Source organism: Guillardia theta (genome assembly GCF_000315625.1).
Source record: "Guillardia theta CCMP2712 unplaced genomic scaffold GUITHscaffold_33, whole genome shotgun sequence".
Taxonomy (NCBI): domain Eukaryota; class Cryptophyceae; order Pyrenomonadales; family Geminigeraceae; genus Guillardia; species Guillardia theta.
In genome coordinates, this window is record NW_005434641.1 from 619499 (window position 1) to 635972 (window position 16474).

The 16474-nt window shown below is 51.1% G+C and overlaps 7 protein-coding genes across 7 annotated transcripts in view; 4 read left to right on the forward strand and 3 right to left on the reverse strand.

The window, feature by feature from the left end:
* The first annotated feature begins 77 nt into the window (after positions 1-77).
* GUITHDRAFT_152607 (hypothetical protein) lies at positions 78-885 on the forward strand. The gene is made up of 3 exons (XM_005832849.1): positions 78-293; positions 339-442; positions 493-885. The coding sequence occupies exons 2-3, from the start codon at positions 430-432 to the stop codon at positions 726-728; spliced, it is 249 nt and encodes an 82-aa protein (XP_005832906.1). The 5' UTR covers positions 78-293; positions 339-429; the 3' UTR covers positions 729-885.
* Positions 886-2444: 1559 nt separating this feature from the next.
* On the reverse strand, positions 2445-4434 carry GUITHDRAFT_138748 (hypothetical protein; the record flags this gene model as incomplete). The annotated part of the gene is made up of 11 exons (XM_005832850.1): positions 2445-2612; positions 2654-2731; positions 2778-2920; positions 2968-3050; positions 3097-3187; positions 3244-3292; positions 3338-3368; positions 3418-3506; positions 3566-4153; positions 4204-4293; positions 4345-4434. The coding sequence occupies 11 exons, from the start codon at positions 4432-4434 to the stop codon at positions 2445-2447; spliced, it is 1500 nt and encodes a 499-aa protein (XP_005832907.1).
* Positions 4435-7304: 2870 nt separating this feature from the next.
* Positions 7305-9269, forward strand: GUITHDRAFT_108379 (hypothetical protein; the record flags this gene model as incomplete). The annotated part of the gene is made up of 13 exons (XM_005832851.1): positions 7305-7990; positions 8040-8094; positions 8146-8236; positions 8284-8355; positions 8402-8463; positions 8510-8545; positions 8598-8687; positions 8734-8765; positions 8817-8940; positions 8991-9016; positions 9064-9115; positions 9168-9207; positions 9256-9269. 13 exons carry the CDS (start codon positions 7305-7307, stop codon positions 9267-9269), a joined length of 1380 nt encoding a protein of 459 aa, XP_005832908.1.
* A 494-nt stretch (positions 9270-9763) lies between these two features.
* Positions 9764-10147, reverse strand: GUITHDRAFT_58198 (hypothetical protein; the record flags this gene model as incomplete). The annotated part of the gene is made up of 1 exon (XM_005832852.1): positions 9764-10147. A coding segment is annotated over one exon (384 nt), but the record flags the coding sequence as incomplete, so codon positions are not given.
* A 509-nt stretch (positions 10148-10656) lies between these two features.
* Positions 10657-14123, forward strand: GUITHDRAFT_138750 (hypothetical protein; the record flags this gene model as incomplete). The annotated part of the gene is made up of 16 exons (XM_005832853.1): positions 10657-11536; positions 11591-11639; positions 11765-11837; positions 11887-11952; positions 12069-12119; positions 12166-12213; positions 12363-12467; positions 12513-12581; positions 12718-12780; positions 12837-12890; positions 13090-13140; positions 13186-13251; positions 13444-13500; positions 13546-13728; positions 13889-13948; positions 14058-14123. 16 exons carry the CDS (start codon positions 10657-10659, stop codon positions 14121-14123), a joined length of 1941 nt encoding a protein of 646 aa, XP_005832910.1.
* Positions 14124-14417: 294 nt separating this feature from the next.
* On the forward strand, positions 14418-15917 carry GUITHDRAFT_163176 (hypothetical protein; the record flags this gene model as incomplete). Its single annotated transcript, XM_005832854.1, has 6 exons — positions 14418-14448; positions 14529-14533; positions 14793-14875; positions 15134-15245; positions 15362-15616; positions 15849-15917. Coding segments are annotated over exons 3-6 (456 nt in total), but the record flags the coding sequence as incomplete, so codon positions are not given.
* Positions 15918-15960: 43 nt separating this feature from the next.
* GUITHDRAFT_108382 (hypothetical protein) overlaps positions 15961-16474 on the reverse strand; it is a gene marked incomplete at both ends in the record, with an annotated part of 3530 nt that continues 3016 nt past the window's right edge. Inside the window, 3 exons of the mRNA XM_005832855.1 lie at positions 15961-16009; positions 16047-16109; positions 16155-16362. Of these exons, the coding sequence (XP_005832912.1) occupies positions 15961-16009; positions 16047-16109; positions 16155-16362 (320 nt within the window). The remainder of the gene's footprint in view (positions 16010-16046; positions 16110-16154; positions 16363-16474) is intronic.

Consider the following 16474-nt stretch of genomic DNA (forward strand, 5'->3'; position numbering starts at 1 on the left):
GAAATTCTGCTGGGAGGTTATTCAACTTTGATTTCTGAGTGCAAGCTGTAATTTTAGATGCTCAGGGATGTAACACTTGAGATGAGATATGCTGATATGGCCCACAAGTATCGACGCGAGGCTATCTTTCGTCATGTACAGAAGCAGATTAGTCTTGAGAAGAAGTTGGAGCAAGAAGAAGACAAAGTATCCAGCGAACCATGTACAAGAGAGGCAGATCGTTTCAACAAGAGGCAACCAAGCCTTCAGAAACTCGATGACAAGTTCCTGGTTTACACCGGAAGAGGAAAAATGTTGGAAAGCCTCTGATAATTTTTTCGACTCACCTCTGTCTGTAGAGTCGAGATTCCAACTGATTCCAACTATAGCAACGAAGCGTTTCTGAAACTAAAGGAAGCCACAAGCATCAAGCACCAAAGGTTTATGCCGATGGCACAGAAAGGTTCTGCTCTGTTGCCATGCTAACAGGCGGCGTTTGATCCGAACATGCAGGCATCGTCATACCTCCGGCATCTTCTCGCGATGTTGGAGCACCAGGGCCAGTCGTCCAGAGGATTCGAGCGAGATCAAATGACATGATGTCGCTGATAACCTCAAGGGACGTCAGGCAGTATCAGGAGACCATGCTGCGCAACAAGCAGCACTCGCGGAGGTCTTCCCTGCATAACTTCGTCTGCGAGCTTGAGAGACGAAGAAGCTCCTTGCAACAGGGCGAAGATCGAGCTTAAGCATCGCAAACCTCACCAGGACTCGAATGTCTCATTGCTCGGAATGTGATGCTCCTGCGCTCATGTTATTGTTTATCTGCCATAGTTACGGTCACGTTTCAGACCAACTTGAGATTCATTTCTAGATGTCAAACTGTCAATAGCAAGCATGATGTATGTACATGAACCTCCTCCCCCACCTACCCCCCTTTACTACTATCCTTATAAGTATCCTACCACCCCCTGCACCATTTCCCCGCCAAAAAAAGTTTGTGGCTCGGCATCAGTTGACCATGGCCATAGCCGGGAATTCATGAGGAAGAAGATGCGCATGATGAGCTTGTGAGACTGAAGGCTAGTCGTACATCAGTGCGAGATTTCATATCACTTGAGTATTCAGACTTTCACTGTGTTTATCCTTTCTCTCTTGAATCTTTACATCCCGAAATGCTTTCTTTCGGATCTTTTGCTGCTGTTTCGGGGAAGTGTGATGAAGAGACAAGTCAGCGCTCGTTCAATCTATTCGCACAGAGCAATGAGCAAACGGAATCTAAAGATGCAAACTCAATCAATCCAATGAACTTTTCACTAGCTCCTGATCGCATATTCAATTCTAGCAGTCCAAAGAAGGAAGGGGACGAAAAGCAGCTCGATTTTTCGTTCGCTTCGCTCCAGCAAAAATCAGTTTGCAGCAATCCATCCAATCTGCATTCAAACATATTCAATTCACCAATCCCTGTCTCCGAGAAGCCTCCCAGATATCCTGGCAATCCTGGAAAAACGCAACAGAGCCATATAAAGAGGACTCTGTTGGACACTTCTTCTGGAGTAGATGATGATGGTGGTAACAGATCTGAGATCAATATGTCAGAAAATAGTCTAGAAACCATCGAGGAAAATAGTGCCGATCCGATTCCAGAGCTTCCATGCCCTGGCCCTTCTGTATCACAAGACTTTTCATGTTTACTGAAGCTCAATCTCGCAGCTCCCAAAGTAATGATTTATTCCTGATTTATTTATTCTTTATTCCTTCCTCGAAAAATAGAAAATTGACATCGTCTTCAGACCAGCAATCAGAATGCAAAAGAGGATCTGATGACTGAATTTGCTTTCAAAAGCTCTGAAGATCGAGAAGACGTCTCCAAAAATTATCTTATTAGCCAATCTAAATCAGCACCAAAGCTGAAGGATCAAGATTCGACAATGGATGAATGCGAAGACTGTTCTGAGAGGTAATGATCAAACTGGTTTCTTATGTTTTCATTCAACTGCATTATCTAGTGCTGAAAGCTGGGATAAGAAAATCGAAGAAATGTTGGTATCAACTTCAAAGTCAGAGAATTCCTTGAAGGAATTGCACGCATCGATCGATGAAGCGAACGAACAAGCCGAAATGCTTCTGCTTAGAGTCTCAGCGCACACAGCTGAAATCTGTTTCATGACTGGACCACACATGCGAGACATGATCGAACGTCGTTTGGATGAGCTAGACAGCCTTGTGAATGAGAAAGAGGTTAATTTGGGTCCTTGTGATATCTTGCACTGATTGCACTCCATCAGCAAGAAGGGATTAAGCTGGAGTGTTCGGCATTGGTAGATATGCAAGAGTAGACGACATTGTATGCTTTGGGCTTTTCTCGGGTTCCAGACTCTTGTTTGGATTCATCAAGAGCTAGAGCGAAATAAACTTTAGTGGCTGACTGGAATGCTGCTCCAACCAAGCAAAATTCAAAGTTCTCAGTTCTCATTGTCGCTGTCTGAATCAGCTTCCGAATCGGAATCATGCCAAGCGTCGGAGGAGAAGTTTCCACGCTGCAGACGCTTCCATGAACCCAAAGCAAGTCTATCTTTCTCTTCGCTACTCAACCCGACCGGGATGGACCAAACATCGTCAAGCGTCACCTCCTGCTTGCAAGTGAGCCAAGAAGATGTCTGGGCTCGCTCACCTTCTCTTTGTTGTTCTCTGACTTCTCCTCTCGAACGCCTCCGAACATAAAGATTTGCCCCAATTTCGAATGCACAATCTACGCAAGGATGACCCAAGATGAGAAGACCAAGGGTATTTCAAACCTGGGCGTTTCTCCTTCCCATTGGCTTCGGCTCCTCAGCAGGGTTTCCTTGGGACGTTCTCTCGGCCTTCGGGATGCTCCATTGCCTCGCGTCCATGTTGAAGCAGAAGAAGTCGGCATGGAAGGAAGAGGTCGGCTTGGAACCTGCTCATCACTCAGCCAGTCATGGGCGCGGCCACAACCCTCTTGACCTTGCGGGGCGACTTGATCGGAAACGCCTCCAAACAGCACGGCGTCTCTCTTCGCCTCTCCCACCAGAGTCACGGCAAGCCCACTGTGGGCAGACTCAGCACTGAACAACCAACGTGGCAAGGCACCACCTCCTCTGACCCGGATGCTGTCCTTTGGCATCCGTCACGCGCTCCCAAGTGTAACTAGAGGCGTCGAGTCTCCAAAGGTCTTCGAGAGTTTCTGCCCGTAAGATCAGCGAGGAGAGGACGAGGGAGGATCGATTGCTCTCGGGCCACCTGTATCGTTCCTCCCCCGAGCTCTCGTCCCTCCGTAAATGAAGATTCCCTGATGGATGTAAGATGCTTCCTCTCTCCCTCATAGCATCATCACGTCTTCCTTGTCGTTCCACATCACATACCCGCTGGAGTTGGACATCAGTGACTGATTGACCACCGGGACCTCACTCTCACCTGCGAGGACCAGGAGTCGGGCTGTTGTTCTTCTTCTGCAGGATCTGAACGGTTCGACTGATCCACTTTTTCTGGTCCACGTCGAACACCTTGAAAGTTATGGTCAGCAGCAGCAGATCAAGAGCAGGAGGAGACAATGTTGGAGTACATGGAGATCTTGAAAGTACTTGTCGTCGCCCATCCCACCATAGATGAAGATCTTCCCCTCGATCGCTGTCATTCTCGCCCCGCTCCGCGGCCCAGGCGCATCCTTGTCCTCCGAGATTTTCTGCCATTTCCCCGTCGAATGGGCTGAGAGGTCCAACCTCCAAAGGTCGTTGTACAACTTGAACTTGGAGCCGTTGGGCGACGAGCTCTCACCCCCGAAGACGAAGAGAGAGTCTCTGCAGATGCAAGCTTGATGAGCCGACCTCGCACTCGGGGTGTTGCCCTCCGGGAAGTTCTGCCTTGACCAAGAGTTGAGGAGGAGGTCGTAGAGGTACAGCTGGTTGTAGAAGAGGTTCTTCTTGCCGTCATAGTGCTCTCCCCCAAACATGGCAGCCTTTGACCCCTCGACTTGGCCAACGTTCTCCAAGAGCGTCACACTGGCATAGGACCTTGCGCTCGGTTCTTCTACCACGCAGTTTGCAAAGAGCTTTGCGGGGGCTTCTGAAACTGCAGATTCCTCCCCCGGGGCGTTCTCACCCGACGCAACATGTGCAGACGAACAAGGGTCCTGCTGCAGGTCTGCCATGGCCTGTAGGACACCACTTTGATCAGTCTGAAAGCTGAATGCTGGTCATTCACCTTCTTGACTCGCTTCTCCGAGAGCTCCCACCCCCTCTCTTCCTTCAAGGTGTTGCGTATCCGCGCGATGCCGAAGTCCGGGTGCTCTTCCTTCAGCTTCGATACATGAGCGCATGAAGGCAGGTAGTCCCAACGCCTCACCTTCCTCACAGCGGCAAGAAGGTCTTCATGGCTGGGTGTTGACATCTCCTTTCCTGACAAACATTGTGAGCTATCGTCGGGTCCCGCCATCCTGTCTGCTCGCAGATCTGATCTCAGTGGAGCCCCTCTCATCGACTCGTTGCTCAGAATCAGACCCTCCCTTCCTAATCTCTTCACTTACAAAGAACCATCCCCAGGGGTCGTTCAGACCTTCACACCCGTGCTACTTGCATGACGTCAACTCCGCTGACTGGCTTCCTGCACCATGTACTCTCGATTGCAGCCCCCCCCTCATCTTTCCTGGGCCTCAACCCTCATGGTCCTCCGATGCACATTCCGGCCTCCGGTCTCCCAGCTTCCGTCGGTTCACACATTCCAAACCGTGAGTGCTGCCTCGAGTCACCACGGGCCGGCCGGTGCGGCCTGGAACATACAAAAAGGTGGGGTGGGGGTACGGACAAAATCTCTATTTCCAGAGGAGTAGGGTGGTAGTTGTTTGCTTATGGGTCCTAGGAGTGAGAAAACTTGCCCCTACCCTTTGCAGGTATTCTACTTACCCCACCCTACCTACTCAAAATACATTTCAAATGACCCCCTACCCACTGCGAATACTACAATACGGACCCTACCTCCAACGGTGAACCCTTCAAAATCCCTCAGTACCGCTCAGGAGATCTCGTGAGCATAGATCACAATGTTTCAAGGGAGATTTGTACCGGAGTTATCACTATAATGAAATCTCAAGCGAGATTGGGTATCCCGTCGGAATTCAGTGGGTCGTATATCGAACCATTGTAGAATTGAAACTTTTCAAGGTACATTCAATTAGCGAAAAGGATCAAGTTTGAGAACATCTAAAATCGAGATCTGTCAGCATCGATCTCGCAAAGGTTCAGATTTATTTCCGTCGAATGGCCGCACCCACATGCTATCAAAAGTTCGTATTCCGCCCCTTTTGATCAGTTTTCTCAAGGATTTGACGAACTTTGTGAGGGTTGTAGATAAATTGTTCACGAAAAGTACGGTATAATATCGCCAACCAGGGTTGTCCATAGCTGATCGCCCGACCAACCCACTCGGCCACCTCGTGAAATCCCTTTCAAAGTAACAAAACCCCACCCCTACCCCCATGTGAATCTCGAAGTCTACCCGTAACTTTCCCAGGACCCCCCTCAACATTGCTACCCAAACAAACCGTATCTTGGTTTCCTTGACCCCACCCCTACAGGGAACATTACGACCAAAAAACAAAGGTCGCTTCCTCTGCACGAACGGGTACTGACATGGTAAAGTGATGGGGTACAATAGGTCGGGTGGTGGGGTCGCAGCAGGAGTCATAAGTGGGACATACAAGGATGTGGGGGCGACAAATCTCAACTAAAATACTTTTCTTATTCTTAAATATACTTTTAGAATCAAAAGGATTTAATAGATTTTTTTAAAAAAAAAGATATAGTTGGTTTAAAACTATACAATGGGCTTCAAAACGTTCTAGCAATAAATGTAGTACCAAGTATATATTAGTTTTAGTTCTGAGAATAAGATTCGAAACGTTCCTTTTTCGGCTCTCTAAAACAGTTGTTAGGTCGCGAGACTCAAGGCTGTCGCCAGACCCGCGTGACCACCCACCCTTCAGTCATCCTTGACCCCCACCCCCCTCTCCGACAGCTTTCTACACCTGCTGTATGGACAGACACCCGTTCTTTTGTCAATTCAGATTAGAGCACCCCTACCATTTCTCATCCACCCGTACGACTTACAAACTCCATGAAAGCCTACCCACCCCTACAGCCAGAGGAACATGTTCAACCCACAGCGGTTCTATCTGCCTTCTGCCGAATTCGTTCCTTGTGACCCCTATCATCTGGTGACTTGATGTGTTTGGGGAATGTTCCCTCCATACCGCCTCTCTTGTCACTTCACAACTTTGTCCCCACCCCTACCTGATCCCCTGAAATTCCTACCCCCTTTTTCTGAAATCTGCCCCCTTTTCACCCCTGGTGAGTCACCCCCACCCCTTAGTTTCTAAATACATCATCGGCTACCCGTCAATCTATTTCCAACTTGTCAGGCACCCCCGTTTCTTGGCTGGTCCCCAATTGCCTTTCGACGGGGTGGTTTTGTGAAGGTGGGGTGATCTCCAATATCACCAAATTGGCTCCTATACCCCGTCAAATGCTCTGAATTGGTACAAATATATCAGTCACTTTTCTCATGAAATCAATAAATAGTAATGGAATCTGAGGGCGCATTCAGAGTTGTGTAAAATATTTCAAATTTGTACCTAAAGTTTTGTAGTTTACTCAATAAAGAGTAAATTTAGTACTGTACAATCAATGGGTCATGGTGGGTCTTTTCTGTGGGTCATGCAGCAGATTGAAATGCAATAATGGGGTATATTTTTAAGAGAGCCGACAAGATTTTTGAGAGTGGGGGGGGGGAGGGGGGGTGGTTGACGAAGGGTAAGGGTACAGGGTGGGAAAGATGCAAAAGATGGCAATGGAAAGCGAGACATTGGAGTGGGGGAAGACGTGGAAAGAGGGAGAGATTAGACCAAGTGTGTTCACATTGAGTTGGTTTTTTATTTCGTATCAGTTTGTTGAAGTGTACTGGTATTGAGATATGGAGAAACATGGGAGTTTGGACTCATAGTTGTAACTAGGAACAACCTATTTTGATTTGGCAAGGTTTCCTTGTATACAGAGTCTGTTGATGTTGCCGGGTTGAAAAATAGTTCTTGTTAGATAGTATTACAGAATTCGAGTTGTCAGGAATAGTTTACCGAGAAAACGGTGACTTGTGGCTGAATGATTCTCGCAGGTTTACAGCAGCGGTCAACTGGAATGTGTTTTGCTGAAGCGATTCAGCCAGACTTATTCAAAATCCCCTAATCTCCTTCTTGAGACAATCTTTCATCCGACAATACAGCAGGAACATCTCACAAATACTCTTTAGTCTAGATGGAGAGCGGATGGCATGTAGGCATCGGCATTATGCCTGATGCTGCAGCAGCTAATCACATTGCTTCTAACCACGCGCATAGGGCTTCTCGGTTTGGGGATGTTGGTGGCCAGTTGGATGGCGTCCAGGCATCTCTAAAACCTCCTCATCCAGTGAGCAGATCAAAGATTCCTGAGCATGAGTTTCCGGCTGTTCCGGCGCAACTCAACACCCCTCATTCTGCAGCTATGGCATCGATGGCTTCAGTGGCTCATCAGCCGGGATATGATCTAGGTCCGTTCAAAGCTCCTCCCAACCCACATGGCATTCCATATTATTACCCCGGGGGCTTTGGCCATTTCGATGCAGCAGCGGCAGCAGCGCTCCCTTCGGAAAGCGCAATGCAGGGGGCAGGCCCGATGGGGTATCACATGCTGCCGAATGGCAAGCGACCGAGAGAGGCTATTGAAGGAATCAATGTACCTGCTGGTGCCCACCAAGATGCTTTGATGGAACTTGCAAGAGAGAATTTGCTTCTGAAGCATCAGTTGCACGTTGCCTCGCTTGAGGTCAACAGGCTGAAGCAAGTGTGTGAGAACTACGAGCTTCTCCAGCAGGACAAGAAAGATGCGAATTGCAAGTCTCAGAGTCGATACTGGACAGACGAGGAGCATCAAAGATTTCTTGATGCTATTCAGAAATTTGGGTAATGATTGTTTGGCATCTGATTATGACGGCTGACGAAGGGAGTGCAGGCACAAAGACGTGAAGGCTATTTCGCAGGTTGTGGGCACAAGGAGCGCAACGCAGGTACCCTGCCTACTGGGAGATGGAAGGACCAAGCCTTATATTTGTAATCAGGTTCGGACTCACGCTCAAAAGTACTTCATGAGGCTTGCTCGCTCGAGCAAACAAGAATCGAACAGTCTGGACAACTCGAATCCTGACCAAGGTCTTGGCTCATTTTTCAGAGGGAAAAAGCTGACGGGGGACACACAGACCCGTCGGAGGTTACTGAAGATCAGGCGAACACATCTATGGAGGCGGCAGCGGCTGCTGCAGCTGCGGCTGGTTCGCAAAATGATTGTGGTTGTTATGAAATTGACGATTTACATAGGTGAGGCAGGAACTTCTGCTGCTGCTGCCGCGGCTTTCGTTGCAGCAACAAACAGTAAACAGGTAAGAAGGGCATGATGCATGCTACTGGTGTGATGATTTGGTGCAGGGAAGTACGATTTCCAAGCAACGATCACAAAGCAAGGTGATATTTCACGATACTCCGTTAAATGCGTTGTTTGACTCTTATGAAACAGCCACATGTACAGATTGAGTTGGATGGGAATGAAGAAGTCAGTATTCCTAATCACATGCAAGTGGAAAGACCATTCAAAGCCACTCGAAAGGTTTTGATACCAACTTCCTGCTTGCTCGAAGCTAACTGTTGGACAGGGTCCTGGTTCCCCTGGGTCCATGGACAGTAGGTAAAGACAAAATTTTTCCTCATAGACCCTCCGCTCACTCTTTCGTTGCAGTGGCTCTGTTGGGAGCTCTGATGGCACTTCCAACGGCAATGGGTCGCAGGGCAAGCAGTCGTCCGATACGACCAACGGGAACGGCTCGGCTAGATCGAGCAACAGCAACGGGCACAGCAACGTGGTGAGGCTTCTGCCATTGCTTTCACTTGTTCTGACCCTAGGAACGAACAGGGGAGCTCTTCCGACAGAGGGGACAGGTGTGCCCACATCTCGTGCAATCATGCGTACTCACGAACATGTGCAGCAACAACGGGGCGTCGTCTAACGAGGGATCGGACCCAGGCTTCTTCGATCCTGTGAGGCAGAATGTGAGTGATGAGGCCTGTTATGACTTTTTGTTCTACCCAGGGGGCCGAAGACGAGGACAACTTTGCGGATGAGCTTGCAGGTGAAAGCAGCTCATTCTGTATGCTGGCTCCTGATGGTGTTTGACCAGATCAAGGACTTTGATATCAACAAAGTCTGCCCTCAACTTGACAAGCTGAATGGATCTTTGGATGTAAATGAGACTGCAAGAGGAGCAGACCTCGACGAAGTCTGCATTGTACAAACTTGTTCTCAAGTATTGTTGTTTTGTAGAAATATAATGAAAGCATGTTTCGCCCACGAACACCTCGCAAGAGGCTCGTGGGGAACAACAGAAGTAATAATACCACTGAACAAAACCTTCACTCTACAATCAGACTAGAAAGAGCTATGAGTGTAGCATGCATCGAAATCTGCATGAGCCGAGAAACGGGTTGAATCTGGGTGTGGGAAGGAGATCAGGGGTCGCTATGTAGCTGTGCATCCTGTTCTATCTTCTTCACCGTCATCGTCTTGACGATCTTCTTCCGTCTCATTATCGGCGCTTCAGCTTGTGGAGGACCGGCTAGAGCGGTGGATCCTTCACCGTCGCTGCCTTCCCCCCCCTCGCCGCACTCCTTTTGCTTCCAAGTGGATCTGCAAATCTTACAGTTCCTCCAGTACACCTTGTGCAGGCAGATATGTCTCCCTCCGCACATCGCGCATGTCGACTTGAACGTGTTGTGCATGCAGATCGACGACCCTCCGCACTCCTTGCACGTTATCCTCAGCCTCGAGTGCTCGCATATGGACGAGCCCCTGCATTCTCTGCATCTGCTCCTCCTCCTGTCGTGCTCACATATCGAGGATCCTTTGCACTGCCTGCAGCTGGTCCTCTGTCTCTGATGCTCACAGATGGCCTTGCCCCCGCACAATTTGCACCTCCTCCTCTCGCGGTCGTGCTCGCAGTATGTGATGGAGCTCTTTGGTTTTATCAAATGACATTGTCTGCACCTGTACTTTTGTTTGCCGTGCTCGCAAATGTGTTGCTTCTTTGGCTTCTTCTCACTCTGTCCCAGAACCTTTCCCTCGCCTCCTGCTTGCCGACTCCTTCTCGGCTTTTTCTTTTCCTCTACCTGCTCTACCTCTCCCTCCTCTCCCGCTCCCTCCTCTCCCTTCCTCCTCCCCCTCTTTCTCTTCCCTTCTTCTGCATCTGTCTGACTCGAACCCTCCATGTTCTTCCATACCCCTTCATCCTTCATCGCCGTCCCTCGTTCCGCCCTCTCACTTGTTCAACCATCGAGCGTCCTTCCTACCTTGGTCCGTTGTCGTTCCTGAAGGTGATGAATAAAACATTTTGTAACGTTCTCAACGGTCGTCCGAAAATAGCTCCATGGCGCCATTCCAAATAGGAGGGTAGGAGGAGGGGCGATTGTAGTGGTTAACGAGGAGAGGAGAGAGGACAAGGAGGGAAGAAGCTCAGAACGAGCTGAATATCTTGACCAACACACATCAGGGAGCAGAAGGCTTTGACTGGGGCTTGTTGATGAATATGCACAACAATTCAAGCACGAGCTCTGGTGAAGAACGGCAGGTCTATGACGATACTGCAAGCTGTATTGCCGTATCGTCTCAGCGTGAAGATGGTCATGAACACGATATACAGCTTTCTTCGACAGCTGCCAGCACACAATGGTTTTCTAGCATGCGATCACGAAGCGTCTGCGTGCTAGCAGTAGCCCTTGTTGCTCTTGTTCTCTCGTTCCACGTGTCCTCTAAGACTGACTCCCGTCCTTCTGCGCTCTCCTCTGTCATTCTCTTCCTGTCGCCCAAGATCGCTCGGGACCTTGAGTTGGCAAAGAGATCCTCGGAGTCCAACGAGGGGGTGAGGAGGAGGATCGATGACGAGGTGAGGAACAGCGAGGAATGGGGGAAGCGGAAGCTGAGGGACATGGTGGCGAGACTGTTCAGGGCGATCACTGCCATGGACGAGAAAGTGAGTAGACAGCACGACTCGCTGAAGCAGGAGCTCGACACTGTGCGGGCACAAGGGTACACGAAGAAGGAGGTCCAAAACCTGATTCAAAGCACTCAGAAGGAGGTGGAAGGAAGGATCATGGACGCTTCGAAGGAGCTCAACACGGTTATATCAGGGGAGAACAACATCAGGAACATCATCAACGGGCAGGAGAGCCTCGACGACAAGCAGCACTCGCACGTGCTGACGGAGGTTGAAAGGATGGAGGCCAAGGAGAAGCTCTTGGGAGAGGAGATGGCGGGCATCAAGGACCGGGAGAGGAAGTGGATGATCAAGAAGAGCGACGGAGCTGCGGAGCTTTCGGCAACCGAGGGATCAGCAGCAAGCAAAGAAATGCTGCTGATCCTTACAGGGCTCGGAGTACAGGAGAAGCTTGACGGCTGGTGCAATACGGGTAAGGAGGAGGAGGAGGAGGAGGAGGAGGAGGAGGATGCTGACAAGCACGCAGAGTCCAAGTGTGAGATCAAGACAGAAAAGGACGTGAAGCTGCTGGCCAGGTCTGACGGGAGTGGATGAGGCGTTTGATCCCGCGGAGCGAAGGAGAGGGGGAAGGAAAGATGATGAGGAAGATTGGGAGGAGACGGAAGGGAAAGAGGACGAGGAGCCTGATACGTTGCTGCAGGTTCGCTGCTGGCAGTGACGACAGCACGTTCAAGTGGAGATGTTATGCTCCGTCAAGCCTCACGCCTGATCTGGTTAGAGGAGGAGGAGGAGGAGGAGGAGGAGGCTGACAGAGAAGGACAGGGCTCGTATTCTAAGGGCAAGGATTACTGCACCAAGGATAAGGAGCTGCAGGCACAAATGGAGCAGGTGAAGCCACAAGAAAGGAAGAGGATGGGGAGAGTGGAGGGGGAAGGGGACGCAGAGGAAGAGGAGGTAGCGAGGAGGATGAAAGAGGTGTAACCTGTTTGTGTTGACTCCGCTAGGCTCTCAAAGCTGTCAGCGCGAGGGATGTGCAGGAGCAAAACCTTCCTGCGGTAGGGCCTGCGAGGTTGGTCGTTGGGATGGTTGATGAGGATGCAGGTGGTCGACCGTCTGCAGAAGAAATCTTCGATGCTGGAGCAGAAGCAGGTGAGGGGGAGCGGGGGATGAGGAGAGGGAAGGAGATAGTGGAGAAGAGGGCCAGAACGAGGTGGGGCAAGGAGCGCAAGGGGATGAGGAGTGGAAGAGATGGGAGTGGAGAATGGAAAGCAGGCATCTCCTAATCATGTTGGTGGTAGAAATCTTTCGCCGGGAAGCTGAAGATCGTAGGGGAGGATCTGAACTTCTTCGAGACCAAGTCCTCCAAGCTCAAGGAGGAGGAGAAACAATCGACGACGAGCCTGGTCAGACCTTGATGCTGCTGCTCCCAACCCTGAAAGTCCTTCCAGGACCTCAACAATCATGCCATCGCCACCATCGACAGGAGCGTGGAGGCGCTCAGAGGCAAACTTGCTCAGGTTTGCCTTTCTCCCCTCTCCCTCTCCTCCTCTGCCTTCCTTCCTCCTCTCCTCGTCCTGCCTTCTCTCTCCTGCTACTTTCCTCCTCTTCCCAAGTGTTTGGCTCTGAGACTGAGGAGATTGTTTGTTCTGGTAGCTCCAAGCCCAGCTGAAGTCAACAAGCAGCAATCTCAAAGAGGAAGAAAAGAACAACAAGAAGGTGAGAAGACAGCAATGGCTACTGACACGTCGACAACTCTTTACGTTGCAATGCAGCAAACGATCAGCCTCTTGTCCTCACGGGTCAAGAAAGTTTTCAACTCAGCAGAGGTGAGTGGGACGTATAAACGAGTGAAGGCAGAGAAGGAAATGTCTTACTGCCGACAATGCTCGGAAACAACCTTGTGTGGGCAAGGAGAGGAGGGTCAGGATACGAAGATAAGAGGAGGAGGGTAGTGAGCCAACATAGCTGGACATGGAGGCTGTAGCAGGAAGAGGAGCTTGTTCATGCTTGACTTAAACATCGCAGAAGGACCTCTCGCGCGTTCGGCTCAGCGTCGACCAACTCCAGCAGCATCTGGTCAGCTGTAACTGTCCTGCTCTGCTCCAGCTGATGTTCAGCTAGCTCAACTCAACTCAATCGCTGGAGCGCAAGATCGACAAGATACAGCAAGGAGGCAAACCAAGCGAGGTGAACCGACACCGTCAAATACGACACCCTAAACCCTCTATCCTCCTCCCTTCCTCCCTCCCTTCCTCGTCTGTTTCTCTCTCCTCTCTTCCTCCCTCCCTCCCTCGTCTGTTTCTCTTTCCTCCCTCTTTCTGCATCAGATTCCTGATGAACCAAGCTGCTGCTCCTCGTCACTCCTCACTTGCCTGGCAGATCCTCTTGAAGCTGTTCCCGCACGGAGCAGGAAAGTTCTCCGTCTCCGGCATGCAGGTGCTTGCTGCTGCCTCTCCCCCTATACCCTCAAACGTCCAGCAGGTGGAGGAAGCGACTTCGTTGAAGGACACGGCCGCTGCTCCTCCTCCCTCTCAACCTGATCATCAGCCTCATCCACCTGCCACAGCTCGAGCAGCGTCTGCTGCTGCTGCTGCTGTTCATCCTTCCTCTCCCCGTCGAGCGTCATACAATGGAAGCAAGCGCGATGCTGAGAAGCCTCACTCGGTAGGAGCACTCACGACTGTACCTCCCTGCCCTCCCCCATGCCCCGTTCTTGCTCCTTCTGCTACCCCCTCCTCGATCTGCTCCCTCCTTCTCCTCCCTCTCTTCTGCTACCCCTTCCTCTCTCTTCTCCTGTCTATCCTTGTTTCTCATAAGCTCTCAGGTTGTGCAGCATGCTGCTGTCAAGCAGGAGCCCAAGGCTTCAACTTACCACCGTCCCAAGGTAAGCAGTCTTGCGTGAAGGACGGAGGGAAGGAGAGCGAGGGGGGGCGGAAGGGAGGGGAGGGCAAGAAGGGTTGGAAGGAGCAGGAATGGAGCTAACGTTTGTTCAGGGCTGTCTTATTCATCTCTCCGGGGTTGTCCATGGACTGGAGGCTGGGAATAGTATCGAGTGTTGAAGAAGAGCTGAAGGAAAACAATGAGGAGCAGGAGGAGCAGGAGGTGTAGGAGGAGGTGCGAAGGTTTCTATTGAATGAAGATTAAACTGTCGGAAGCAAACTTGATCGGACAGCCTGGCAGCCTCGTCGTCACCTTGTCGGAACCCCGTGAGGTGACGGGCGGCCCAAGTCAGTCACTTCGAGTCCGTGGGTCCGATCAGCCTGATCCGACGACTCAGTGACTCAGTCCGGGCCCGGGGCCCGGGGGCTACTCAGTGTGAGCAAATGGCCGGGGGGAGGCCCGCTGGTCTATTTCGGGGTTCCAGGGCAATGGAGAGGGTCAGACCGCACAGGTGAGACCATGAGAGACTCGGGCGACAGGAGAAGGAGGAGGAGGAGGAGGAGGAGGCAGACTGGGAGGAGCAGCATCATGAAACGTAGGAGCCTCAGGAGCAGGAGTAGAAGGGGGGAGCGAGAGGAGGAGGAGGAGGAGGGGAAGGAGAAGGAGAGGGAGAAGGGGAGGGAGAAGGGGAGAGCGAGAGGAAGAGGAGGAGGAGGAGGAGGAGGAGGAGGAGGACGAGGAAATTGTGATAGTAGAGCAGGAGGGGAGGAGGAGGAGAAATGCGTTGAGAATTAGGATCAACAAGCAGCAGGTACAGTGGAGGGTCTTCAATGTTTCATCAGCTAGAGCAGGTACAGTGGAGGGTCTTCAATGTTTCATCAGCTAGAGCAGGTACAGTGGAGGGTCTTCAATGTTTCATCAGCTAGAGCAGGTACAGTGGAGGGTCTTCAATGTTTCATCAGCTAGAGCAGGTACAGTGGAGGGTCTTCAATGTTTCATCAGCTAGTCGCGTTGCGGGCTCGCGGGCTCACAGTGAATTCAAAGCAATAGAGATAGATTGTATTGTAATTCTGCGACAACCCACACCTTCCCACTTGAACATCGGCCAGTGCCAGCAGAGAGAAAGAAGAGGATGAGAATATGAGGACAAGAGAAGACGAGGAGCAAATGAAATGGTCCTTTCCAACAGGCCGAGCGATGTCGATCGCAACGAGCAACTCAGGAGATTTGTTGTCGGAGCTTTGGGTTTGCTAGGGTTGATTGCTGTCGTTATGCGCGTCTCACATCAGCAGCATCCACAGGTATCGTAAACTTCTATCTTCTACCTTCTACCTTCTATCTTTCATCTTCTATCTTTCATCTTCTATCTTCTACTTTCTACCTCTCGTCTCTCATTCCCATCTCTTCCTTCCCTCAGGCGCTTCAAGCTCGTGCTGCCTCTTTTCAGCAGTGGCCCAGCAGCAACATCCCGAATATCCCGAACTCCCAGCAGCTGCTGTCGGCCTACCAGTCAGCTGCGATGCCTCAAGTGAGGAACGTGCCCCTCCAAGTGGCTCCCAAGTATCCGGCGCTCGCCGAGGCCACAGCGAGCAGCGCGGGAGGGCAGCAGCAGATCGAAGTCACCTCCTCAGGGCATCGGCACCCGACCATAGAAGATGTTCAGAAAGTCGAGGTGAGCTTGGGAGGGCAAGCGAGGGGAGGGGTGGGGGCGGTGACAGGAGGGGGCCGGGAGGTGTTGGGAGGGAAGGGCAAGGGATACGAGAGGTGGGGGAAGGCGATGGGAGGACAGAAGGGCCAAGGGCAGGAGGGGAGGGGAACAAAGTGCGGCAGAGGTTGGGCGAGTGAGCCAGTTCTGATGGCATGGGTGCAAGTTTGAGCGCAGGCAGACGATGGACTTCTGTCAGAGCAAGTTCAGCTCCTGGGTGAATATCCAGAAATGCATCGAGAATCTGCTCAAGAACGCGCGCTACTAGATTGTCTTTTTATGTATTGATTACAAATTTACTTGCTCCCCTTTCAATGACCTCTGGACTGATTCCCCATGTACTTGCCGCTGAAGTTGTAGCTGTAAGATTGAGAGCTGGGGAGGAAGCATTGCTCACCGAGTCTCGGAGCACTTGAACATCTCCCATCCTCCGACGCTGTCGCCCTTGTAGTGGAGCTCCCTGTCACCGAGATCAGCAAGACGAGAGCGGAAGATGCTGGGTTACCAGTCGTGAAACTCCTTGAGCTCGATCTTGTGCGAGATCGAGAAGATCCCCAGATTCATCTGAGTGCAGCGATCGTAGATCTCCTGCTCGACATCTGCTGGGGAGGTGAGCTGCTGGAGGTGGAAAGGACACGTGCCTGGAGATATTCCGTTGGTGCATTCGTCGAGGACGACGAAGGAGGGCCGATGGTAGAACAACCTTGCGAAAGCTGTAGGAGAGCAAAGACGTGAGGGATTAGAGGTGAGGGACACCCAGACAAGGAAGAGATCTAGTGGAGGAGGAGGAGGAGGAGGAGGAGGAGGAGGAGGAGGAGGAGGAGT